The following is a 12143-nucleotide window of genomic DNA, read 5'->3' as shown; positions in this document are numbered from 1 at the left end:
TAATAATAATAAGAGAACGCAAATAAACAACATACTACTAAGAAACATTTAAACAATATTCTGTTTCAATATACTTTCCTGGAACATACCAAAAAAGAAGAAGAAAAAGAAAATGACAACCATTGAAATTACAAGAAACGTATACAATAGTTTGATGAAGAAGATCTAAAAAGGAAATATTTCTCATCGAATCATCATAAAGAATAAAAAGAACACAATTATTTTAAGAAAGAGCCCCAAATACTATCAAATAGTTTTAAGTTATGGTAAACAGTGATTGATAAAGGGCCCATAGAGCCCTCAGAGGCCTGAGGCATAAGGGGTCGAACTACATAGGATGCACCAGGTGGGCACCTGGTCTGAGCATCCTGTCACGTAAAGCTGGTGGTGCTCATATTTGCGGCTTTGGCACAGGTAATAATTCTGCTAGGATGACACTAATGACTTTTGTGGGGGTGATTAAGACCCGTGAGGTAATAACAGGTGCAAAACACCCGTGCAAATAACAGGAAGGCAGGGCTCGGGGTCTGAGGAGAGAAAATGAATTTTTGCACCCGCTTTGCATGGGTTGTGTTACACTTTGCGCACAGTAATTACCCTCTGCTGCTGGGGGGCTGCCTGTAACAAACCCAAAGCGCAAACCATCTGCACACTAACGTTCCCTTTCTGCAGAGGTCTATGAAGCCCTCTCCACGCCAGACCCACCAGCCGCCCTCCTCGCCCCTCACGTTCGACTTCTAGGTTTTACATCTTCAGAAATGTTTAAAAAAATGCCGAGGGAATCAGATATTTCAGTTTGCACAATGCTTCTAAATCCCTTCCCTGTTGTACTTCGATCCTAGTTCTGCTTTCCACCGCCAAAGCTGCCCTCTTTTGCAATCACCGGAAGTGCACTGCGGGATTTCAGTGTTTTGATTCCTGTGTTTTTCAAGTGAGTCATGAGTTAATGTGACCTGCTCTCGGGCACAGAGCTTGCCCTCTCACACACAGGCTGTTTCGGCTGAGCCCGTGATGTATGAGCGCCCTTGGGTGACTGCCAACTTCTCAAGGACATAAATGCGATGCTTATTTTTGTAGCACTGAATAATCGCTGCACTATAAGTGCTTAGCCATGTTGTTTTTCTAAGCACTGTGGGATTAGTGCCGCAGACTAAAGAGTAGTCTCTTTACTACTGTACTGTACACTCCTGTCAAGAGGACTCTTTCCTCTGTCCCCTATCACTTAAAAACCTGGGGCCTCATTTACAAAGATTTGGCGTCTTTATACTGCCAAAAGGGCAGGAATGCACCATGTTTACGAGTTACGGTGCATTCGGCCAGCGCACAATTTGGTGCCTAACGCCAACGCAGGCACGCTTGCACCACGTCAGCGTTGATGGCAAAACTGTTTTTGTGCAGTAAGGTTTCGGCACAACCCCAGGTTTACGTAATTTTGTAAATCTGGGGCAGAGTCGAAATCCACTGCAACACCCATGGAGCGCCTCCTTGACAAAGAGTAAGGGAACGCAGTGCTTTGCGCTGCCTTGCCTTACTCCATATCTAGGAGGACATGCAAAGCCACGCAGGGTGGCTTTGTGTCACCTCATAGATACGATTGAGAGGCTTGCCCTGCCAGAGCATCTAAAAAAGTGACATTCCGTCGGGGCAGGCCTCTTGTAAATAAGCCCCCAGTAATTATTTCTAGATGTAGGGGCAGATTTATGGAATTCCCTGCGCCCCTTAGCGCCCCCCCTACCACAACCATGTTTGCGTCGTATTTAAAATACGGCACACCATGGCGTAGGGTAGGGGGCAATAGTGTACATTTTTATGATGCTATTGATGTACTCTGCAGGAGTAGCGCCAAAATATTGGTGTACATAGGGGCCCATTCTAAAGAATGGAAGGCCCCTTTTAACGCCTGCTTCTAAGCAGGCATTAAAAGTGCCGTACAAAAATGGCACAAGGAAATCTCATAGATTTCTTTACGCCATTTTTCTGGCTCCCCTAACGGGAGAACACCCTCTTTACATACATTATGCCTGGCACAGGCATAATGTAGCGCAAAGGGTTACATAGTGGCGCAATGCATGCATTGTGCCACCCTGTAAATACGGCGCAGTGATTTCGGCCTCGTTGGGCCACATTAACATACAAAATAATGACATTAATGTGGCGCAAGGTAGCGCAGGGCATTATAAATATGCCCCTTAGTTTTCTTGCTGCAGAATATGGACATTTTGTACTGGTTGCCTCGTACAACATGTTGACGCTGTCTGATTTCTGGATTTTGTGCACTACTGTAATTTACGTATTCACATGTCATGCGTGTGAGCACTGCGTTGTGAACACTACAGCCACTTACGCAACATGTTCTTTTATGAATTTATATGACACACTGGAATGTAATACAATTAGAGTAAAGCTATATGTTTTCTTATATAGATTTGAGATTTTATATTAATTTGTATTTATTCGAATCCTTATATGTATGTAAACAACAGGTTTACCATCAGGGTGTGCATGCGTGGATTGATTTACCATACCCTCCATGAACGCCACCACTAAATTCTTAGTATTAAGCAGGTCCTCTGAGATAGTGAATATCTGCACTTTTATTGGTCCATTTATTTCAACCACTGGGGTAATACATGCGCTCAGAATCTGGGAGTGCTGTCATTGATTTATCATAATAGGAAGAATCAGGGTTCAGCTGGATTTTAAATAAAAAATGCTGTTATGCTGGACAAGGCTCCATTACTCACCACATAGGAATAGTGCTCTCGCGACCTCCCTTCAGACCTGCCCTCTTTGCTTACATTCACAGACACCGGGGCTGAAAGGATGCTTGGAACACTGCCCGTCCTGCACACAATCCTGGAGCACAGAAGGAAGAAACAGATTAGGCATGAGAAGTTCATCAAAACTAAGGAGTTGCTACAAAAGTAGAAGGGCTGAAAGAACAGCTGCTGACTTCAAAAATTAGTGCAGAACCCTAGAGACATAGCAATATAATGGAGGGAAGGAAAATACCTCCGGCCGTTGGTTCCATAGTTCAAAATGGCCACATTTGGGAGAGGCTGACCCATCATACCCACAGTCCCTGATGTCACTGCTCACGCTAAACTACTGAGAGCTTCAGCCCTTGAAAGCTCTCAGAGGGAAGTAGCAGAATAACAGAGAGAGAGTCAGAGGACCAGAAATGAGAATGGTCCAGTTCTGAATCCATCAACTAGGCACCAGTAGTCCATAAAGTAGAGTGTGTGCTCGAGAGCCTATCTGCAGAGAACTTTGAACCTTGTTGTGCGGACGGCATCGGCTGTAGCACCTTGACCTTCTCTCTGGCATGGACAGGGAACTGATAAATTCACCTGTGCAAGAAATTATTTGATTGACATTTCTGCAGTTCTATAATCAAGTATCCAGCTGCATTCAGTGTTTCTGCAGAAGACTAACATGCTAGGTTTGCAAACAATTGGAGGTGTAGTTAGCACCACCAATCTTCTGATCACGAAGGGATCAACCAAGGCATCATGATTGGTGGCATTGGTGGCATGGAGAAGATCAAACGAGGTAGAAGCAAGTTTATCAATTTCGCCTCTTGTGTGTCATTGCTCCTACCCCTACAGGATTTGGAGTATGGAGCTGAGGATGACGGACAGACGGGAGAGTTGCATTACAACTAGATCATGAAAATATTTTTATCGCCCATTTTAATGCAACATCCAAGATACTCACTGTGTAGATACCAGGTACAGTTCGGGCAGGGGCGTGCATTTCACGCTGCCCACCGTCACAGCTTCCACAATGTCACTGAATCTACGGCCCAAGTTATTCCCTCTTATTGTCAGCAGTGTCCCCCCTTCCAAGGGACCGCTCAATGGCTCGATCTGTTAGGGACCCAAGAAAGAAGAAATATTTAAAAACTTAACAATCCTGCTTTCTTTATACTGAAACATATCTCTAGGCAATGTTCCACGCAGCTGGGTATTTAGACATTAAAAGGAAGCAAGATCTCCAGATAGAGGACTCGGGGAATCTACGAAGGGTCCTTTGGATCATTGTAGATACCTTGCTTCTGCATTATCTAATGGATCACTTGCATGCTGGTCAGAAATGGGGTTCCTGCAAATAGGTTGATGAAGACCCTGAAGAAACAGACAATTATTACTACTGTGGACCTCAATGAAGGACAACTCACCATGTTTCAAAATGGGTTACAATGCCTGTGCTTGTACTCAATGGTAGATTGATCTGTCTGGAATCCGTGACATTCATTGTGTCTGACACCTCTATTGGCAGTACCTCTCTCTGGAGAATACCACCTGCATACGAGTTAGGGGATAAGCATTATGGTCCTGAGAGGTTTGCGTCTAGGTAGCATGTCAGTAGCTTTGTGGGATTTGAGTCGACAAGTTAAGTGGGTCTCTCGTACAGGAGGAAGTTTTTTAAGTTAAAAAAAAATATGTCCTTTAGGTCAAGACGAAACAAGGCACATCCAACATCTGCCACCATCTACTGAAATTAGTTGTGTTAGCTGCCTCATCATTAATAAAAAAAAAGCAGATGCTTGTGATAAAATCTATAAATAAATGTTGCTGCATGGGACCCTGAAAAAGCACGGGGTCTGGGGAATAATACCTCCACCATTCCCCCTTCCGAAGGTCATGCAACTTGGAACCATGCGTTTGCACAAGAGCAAGCCAGCACTCAAGGGCTCAGAAAAGGTTGTGTACAAGAAGTGTTGGGCCAGATGTACAAAGCCATTTAGCATTTCTTAACTGATCGAATTGCTGTTTCGAGCTGTTAAGAAGTGCTAAATGGTTTTTTCGGATGTACAAAGCCCTTTAGGGAATCGGAAAATGTGATCTCTACCCAGTTGAAATCGCATTTTGCACTTCCCAAATAGGCATTCGCAAACAGGGATTTCCTATTTGTGATTTCCAAAGCACACGTCCAAAGCATTTCCTAAATGCAAAATTGGCATTTAGGAAATGCAATTATCATCAACTTCAAGTCGATGATAACCATGTGCAATTTAAAAAAGCACCCAAAGATGCTTTTTTTGAAAGTGCAATGGAGCACACACATGCCCCTAGGGCATAGGGCATATGTGTGCTCTACATGTGCAGCACTATTTTTGGGGTGCATCACAGGGGGGCCTATTGTCCATTGCCATCCTTGGTTTTGCATTTCCCAAATAGCGATTTCCTAATAGGAAAATGCTAACCCCGCCCATTGGAACAAATTCAATGGGATTTCCTAATTGCGATTTCCTAATAGCGTTTTCTACTTTGTAGGAATCGCTATTAGGAAATCAGCAATTACATACATAACATTTTGCATTTCCTAAATAGCGATTTCTATGGAGTCGCTAAATAGGAAATGCAAAATTGCATATTGATACGTCCTGCCCATTATGTACTTGAGCTACAGTGTCCACCCACCCTCCATATACCTTCTTGATCTCTGGAGCTGGACACGTAATGGATGTCGGCTGGGATTCAGTGTTCAGCCTGCAGCTGGAGCTGGTCTCAGACCAGATGCAGTGATGTCCCATATCTTCTCGTCCCATGCACTGTGAGCAGTCTGTACTCCCCGAAGCGCAGTTGTAAACACTCACTGGATTGGACAAGGGAAATGGGTAGGTTAAAAAAGCATCTGAGTAAAGAAAGTACAAAGGGCGATGTCAACTTTTCATGTCATGTACGAAGAAGTGGCGAACGTTCCCAGTGCGCTGAAGTATTCGCTGTGTGACATTGAAAGCACTATATTTAGTCAGTGAATGCTATGCTCTGTGAATGGTTACTTTTAAATCGCTTTTACCACAATACACTCATGTTGGTTAATAATGAACTGGAAACACTGTAAATTTTAACTGCATTTACCACTCATTTGCACTAAGAGCGCTCAGCATGCGCTAGGCCCTGCTGCAAAAACGTTTTTGTGATGCATGGTCCACAATTTCACGCACTGCTGTCCTTGCATCATTTGGAGCGTGTTAGACTTTTCATCCTTGGCGTGGTCTCCCTTAACTTTTTGCCTCTGTTCCCCAGGTTGTTGATGTGTGCTGGACTCTGATTTTATTGTGTTTGTTACTCTGGGCACTTTACCACTGCTAACCAGTGCTAAAGTGCAAGTGCTCCTGTTTAAAATGTGTACGTAATTGGTTCTCCATGATTGGCATATTTGTTTTACTGTTAAGCCCCTAGTAAAGTGCACTAGAGGTGCCCAGGGCCTGTAAATCAAATGTTACTAGTGGGCCTGCAGCACTGGTTGTGCCACCCACATAAGTAGCTCTGTAATCATGTCTCAGACCTGCCACTGCAGTGTCTGTGTGTGTATTTTTACACTGTAAATTCGACTTGGCAAGTGTACCCACTTGCCAGGCCTAAACCTTCCCTTTTCTTACATGTAAGGCACCCCTAAGGTAGGCCCTAGGTAGCCCCAAGGGCAGGGTGCAGTGTATGGATAAGGTAGGACATATAGTAATGTGGTTTATATGTCCTGACAGTGAAATACTGCTAAATTCTTTTTCACTGTTGCAAGGACTGTCTCTCTCATAGGATAATATGGGGGCTACCTTTAAATATGATTAAAGCGTAGATTCCCCTAGAGAGTAGATGGACATGTGGAGTTTGGGGTCCCTGAAATCACAATTTAAAAATACATCTTTTAGTAAAGTTGATTTTAAGATTGTGCGTTTGAAAATGCCACTTTTAGAAAGTGAGCATTTTCTTGCTTAAACCATTCTGTGACTCTGCCTTGTTTGTGGATTCCCTGTCTGGGTCAGTTTGACAGTTGGGTTGTTTTTCACCTCACACCAGACAGTGACACAAAGGGAGCTGGGGTGTAACCTGGATTTCCTGATTAGCCATCTCTGCTAGGAGGGAGGGGTGGAGTGGTCACTCTCATCTGAAAAGACTGTGCCTGCCTCTAACAATGCCGGCTCCAACCCCCTGGTGTGTGTCTGAGGCCTTGCCTGGGCAAGGCAGGATTTCACAAGTAGGTGTGAGTCCCCTTTGAAGAAAGGTGACTTCAAAGACTAAAATGGGTATAAGAAGGGCACCCAAATCTACAGACTTCAGAAACACTTCTGGAATCAAGAGGAACCTCTGCCTGGAGAAGAGCTGTTAGCTGAGGAGGAAGTGCTGCCCTGCCTGTGACTGTGCTTTGTGGAGCTTTCCTGCAGTGCTGCTTCTGCCAGAGTAAGAGGGCAAAGACTGGACTTTGTGTGCCTTCCATCTTGAGAAGAAATCTCCAAGGGCTTGATCTAGAGCTTGCCTCCTGTTGTTTGAAGTCTCAGGGACAGCAAAGACTTCTCTCTGCCAGCACCTGGAGCCTCTGGAGAGACTCCTACTCTGCCCTGTGGTGCCCATCCAGTTCCTGGGACCCTGAAAGGAGAAGCTGGCAGCCTAAAGACAAGACAATCCACGCACAGAGCGCCGTGCGGGGAAAAGATCGACGCGAATCCGATCGGCGGCTGAAAAACGACGCGCCGTTAGCTCCGCGGCTGAGAAACGACGCTCGCAGGAAACGCGACCGAAGAATCGACGCACGGAGCAGGAGAAACGACGCGCAGCATCGCTGATGGAGGCTGGGAGATCGCAACCTGCGCGGCTGGATCGTCAACTCATCGTGCGGCTGGATTTTTGACTCGAGTTATTTTCGACGCACGCCCGCCCGTGCGGGGTTATTTTTGATGCACACCAGGTACATTTTCACTCTAGCAGCGCTAGTGTGTTTTTAAAACTACTTAAAGACTCTTTTTGATTTTTAATTAATAACTTGACTTGTGTATGGTGGGTTTTTGTCGTTTTGGTCTTGTTTTGTTTAGATAAATATTTCCTATTTTTCTAAACCTGTGTTGTGTCATTTTGTAGTGTTTTCATTGAGTTACTGTGTGTGTTGGTACAAATACTTTACGCCTAGCACTCTGAGGTTAAGCCTACTGCTCTGCCAAGCTACCAAGGGGGTAAGCAGGGGTTAGCTGAGGGTGATTCTCTTTTACCCTGACTAGAGTGAGGGTCTTTGCTTGAACAGGGGGTAACCTGACTGTCAACCAAGGACCCCATTTCTAACATTGGTGATCAGCGGTCGGGATTTGGACTTGTATTTGTGCCTGACATACAGTGATTGAGTGTACACTACTGTTTGAGTTCAGACCACTACGTGACCACATACTACTAGTCTTGTGATTTTTGTTTTTTTCTATTTGGACTGTTTTTGCTCTGCATTCAGTTTCTTTTTTCGCTGATCCGGTGATTGACTTTTCTGGAACTTCATTTGAGAACTTGCTTTTCTGCATTTGGAACTTTGCACTCTTTTAACCTTTTATCATGTCTCTACTTGGAGATGCACCAGTTGAAGCTGTTTTTGACCTGAAGCAATTGGATAGTTATAACAAGGCTCAGCTAAAGCAGTTTTGTACAAATTTTGGTTGTCCCATTAAGAGCTCTTCCAAGAAGGATGAGCTGAAAAAGGCGCTGAGGGCCTGGGTGACAACCAGAAGCACTGGAGGGCACACTGAGGATGAGGAGGATGAGGATAAGGAGAGAGAGCAATCAGTACAGAATGGTATATTGGGGGGGGCCTGTTATTCCCAGGGAAGGAGTCTCTAGGGCAAGTAGCAGTGTATCCTCCAAGGGTCTGACACCTGAAGAGTTACAGGACAGACAGGCAGAGAGGGAGTACCAATTGGAGTTGAAAAAGCTCAGTCTAGAGGTGGAACAGAGAAAGCTGGCCATTGAGGAAAGGAAGTTAGCCATGGCTCATGAGCTCAGTTTAAAAGAGATAGATCAGAGGAGTCAGTCCAGTAGAGATGGTGGCAGCAATCCTACAGTGCAGCCTGAGAGAAGGGTACACATCCCAAAAGACCTTGTGAGGGATTATAAGAGGGATGATGATATCTGCTTGTGGTTCAAGGGTTATGAGTCAGCTCTCCACATGAACCTGGTCCCTGAAGCTCATTGGGGGGCAGCCCTGTGGAAGCATTTTGAGGCAGAGGGGAGGGACACACTGACAGCCTTAGGGGATGCTCAGGATCTCACCTACCCTGTCATGAAGGAGGCCTTACTTACCAGGTATGGTCTCACCCCTGAGCAGTACAAGGAGAAGTTTAGATCCTACAAGAGAAAGGAATCCCAAACATGGTTGGAATGTGTTGATTCTTTTTGCAGGTCACTGGATGGTTGGGTGAAGGGCAGTAAGGTAAACACGTATGAGGGGCTTTACAATTTAATTGCTTGGGAGCACTTGTACAGTTTATGTTTTCCAGAGCTGCGCCAGCACCTCATTGACAGCAAGCTGACTGACCCCAGGAAGCTTGCACAGGAAGCGGACCGCTGGGAGAGCACCAGGGTCCAAAAGAGGTATGGGGGAGACCACGCCAAGGGTGGGCAGGGTCCCTCTCAGAAGAAAGGGGGGGGGTAAGGGCAAACAGGGGGAGTTCTCTAAAGGGCCCCAAACTGATCCCCAGGGTAAGGATTCCCAACCCCCCAGTGAAAAGAAGCCATGGTTGTCCAAAGGGAAGCCAGTGGCAGGTGGTCCCCCACGTAAGTGCTATGCATGTGACCAGGTGGGTCATGTGAGGGGGGACCCCAAATGCCCCAGAAGTACACCGGCACCCACTGGTGCACCGTCCCAGGGTTTGGCCAGTGTAGCGCTTGGGGAGGAGTTGGTTTCAGGTGGGTGGGAACCAGCAGAAATGACCCTTGTCTCACTAGGGGACAGTGAGATGGTCCAGAGAAACCTAGTGCCTGATAACACTAAGAAGTACAGGCAATGGGTGACCATCAATGGACAGAGGGTGGAGGCTCTGAGAGACACAGGAGCCAGTGTGACTACAGTGAGGAGTCACCTGGTGTCTGAAGAGCAGATTGATCCCCGGGTACTTCACCAAGTAGTTGCGGTAGACAACTCTGAGCGCCTCTGCAGAGTGGCGCAGGTTCCCTTTGAATGGGGGGGGGTCTCAGGTTCCTGGAAAGTAGCTGTGAGTCCAACCATGCCTGTTGATTGTTTGCTAGGTAACGACCTGGAGGATTCCCCTTGGAAGGAGGTGGAACACAGGTCTCACTTGGAGATGTTGGGTCTGCCTGGGTGGGTATGCGTATCCACCCGGTCTATGGCAGCCAATCAGGGTAGTCAAGAGCCCCTGGAGCCTGAAACAGTGGCCCAGGGGACCGCCAAGAAGAGGAAGGGCAGGGGGCGCGGGAAACCGGCCCCAGAAGTTCCCACGGTCCGGGAGGAGGCAGAGCCTGAGGGTGATGCCCCGGAGCCTACAGGGGAACAGGTGGCTGAACTGGGGGAGGTCCCTGAGCTGTCACAGTGGCAGCAGGAAGGGGGACCCACCAGGGAAGCATTCTGCACAGCGCAGAAGGAGTGCCCTACTCTTGAGGGGCTGCGGCAGCAGGCTGCAGCCCAGGCGGCTGGCGAGGCGCCAGGTACTCACCTGATTTACTGGGAGGATGGCCTCCTGTATAGTGAGCCTAAGGTTCCTGAGCCTGGGTCAGCTCGTATGCTGGTGGTACCCCAGTGCTTCAGGGCCTTCCTACTGGGTTTGGCTCATGATGTGCCTTTGGCAGGACATCTAGGGCAGGACAAGACCTATAAGAGGCTTGTCTCCCACTTTTACTGGCCCTTGATGCACAAGCAGTCAGCTGCTTATTGTAGGTCTTGTCAGACTTGTCAGGCAAGTGACAAGAGTGGGGGGAAATGCAAAGCTCCCCTCCAACCTTTACCTGTAGTCAGTACTCCCTTTGAAAGGGTAGGAATTTACATTGTGGGGCCTCTGGATCCCAATACAGCCATGGGCAACAGGTTCATCCTGGTCTTGGTGGACCATGCCACGCGGTACCCAGAAGCCATTCCTCTAAGGACGGTCACTGCCCCCGTGGTGGGACGTGCCTTAATGGGGGTTTTTACCCGCATGGGGTTCCCCAAGGAGGTGGTATCTGATAGAGGTACAAACTTCATATCCACTTATATGAAGTCTCTGTGGAAGGTGTGTGGGGTAACCTACAAGTTCACCACCCCTTACCACCCCCAAAGTAATGGTCTGGTTGAGAGATTCAACCGCACCTTGAAAGGCATGATTCAGGGCCTGTCAGAGCCCTTGAGGCATAAGTGGGACGTCCTCTTGCCATGCCTTCTGTTCGCTTACAGGGAGGTGCCTCAAAAGGGACTTGGCTTTAGCCCCTTTGAGCTCATCTATGGCCACCCTGTGAGGGGACCGCTCAGTCTGGTGAAGGAGGCTTTGGAGAAAGCTCCTAGTAAACCACCCCAGGATGTATTTAGCTACATGCTGGCACTAAGAAACCAGACTGCCCGCTTCAGGAGTCTCGCTCAGGAGAACCTGGAAGCAAGCCAGGAGGATATGAAACGGTGGTACGACCAGAATGCCACTCTGGTTGAGTTTCAGCCTGGACAAAAAGTGTGGGTCATGGCACCAGTGGAGCCTAGGGCTCTCCAAGATAAGTGGACTGGGCCTTTTGAGGTGGTGGAAAGAAAGAGCGAGGTCACCTATCTGGTAGACTTGCAATCCCCCAGGAACCCTTTGAGGGTCCTACATGTCAACCGCCTCAAACCACACTTTGAGCGAACTGAGCTATCCATGCTCCTAGCGACAGATGACGGGGTGGAGGAAGAGAGTGAGCCTCTTCCTGACCTCCTGTCTGCAGGAGAGAAAGATGGGTCTGTGGAGGGAGTGATCCTCTCCCCCTCCCTGACTGAGGAACAGCAGAGGGACTGTCGCCACGTGCTGGGACAGTTCGCCTCGCTGTTTTCCCTGATCCCAGGAGTCACACACCTGTGCACACATGATGTGGACACTGGGGACAGTACACCTGTTAAACATAAGGTTTACAGGGTGACTGACAGGGTCAGGGCTTGCATTAAGGAGGAAGTCTCCAAAATGTTAACCCTAGGGGTTATAGAGCGCTCCAGCAGTCCTTGGGCCAGCCCAGTGGTCTTCGTCCCAAAGGCTGCTGCTCCTGGTGCCACTCCAGAACTTAGGTTCTGTGTGGACTACCGGGGTCTCAATGCGGTCAGCAAGACTGACGCACACCCCATCCCCCGAGCTGATGAGCTCATTGATCGGTTAGGAGCTGCCAAGTACCTCAGTACGTTTGATTTAACATCTGGGTACTGGCAGATTGCCTTAACTG

At 47.6% G+C, this 12143-nt stretch overlaps 1 protein-coding gene across 1 annotated transcript in view; it reads right to left on the bottom strand.

The window, feature by feature from the left end:
• The window catches only part of PLXND1 (plexin D1), a 281158-nt gene that overhangs the window by 117540 nt on the left and 151475 nt on the right, over window positions 1–12143 (bottom strand). The window contains exons 12-14 of the mRNA XM_069206314.1: window positions 5438–5601; window positions 3718–3869; window positions 2745–2856 (exon numbers count right to left, since the gene is read on the bottom strand). Of these exons, the coding sequence (XP_069062415.1) occupies window positions 2745–2856; window positions 3718–3869; window positions 5438–5601 (428 nt within the window). The remainder of the gene's footprint in view (window positions 1–2744; window positions 2857–3717; window positions 3870–5437; window positions 5602–12143) is intronic.

Source organism: Pleurodeles waltl, chromosome 9, assembly GCF_031143425.1.
Source record: "Pleurodeles waltl isolate 20211129_DDA chromosome 9, aPleWal1.hap1.20221129, whole genome shotgun sequence".
Classification (NCBI taxonomy): domain Eukaryota; kingdom Metazoa; phylum Chordata; class Amphibia; order Caudata; family Salamandridae; genus Pleurodeles; species Pleurodeles waltl.
This window is presented reverse-complemented; position numbering and strand designations above follow the sequence as displayed.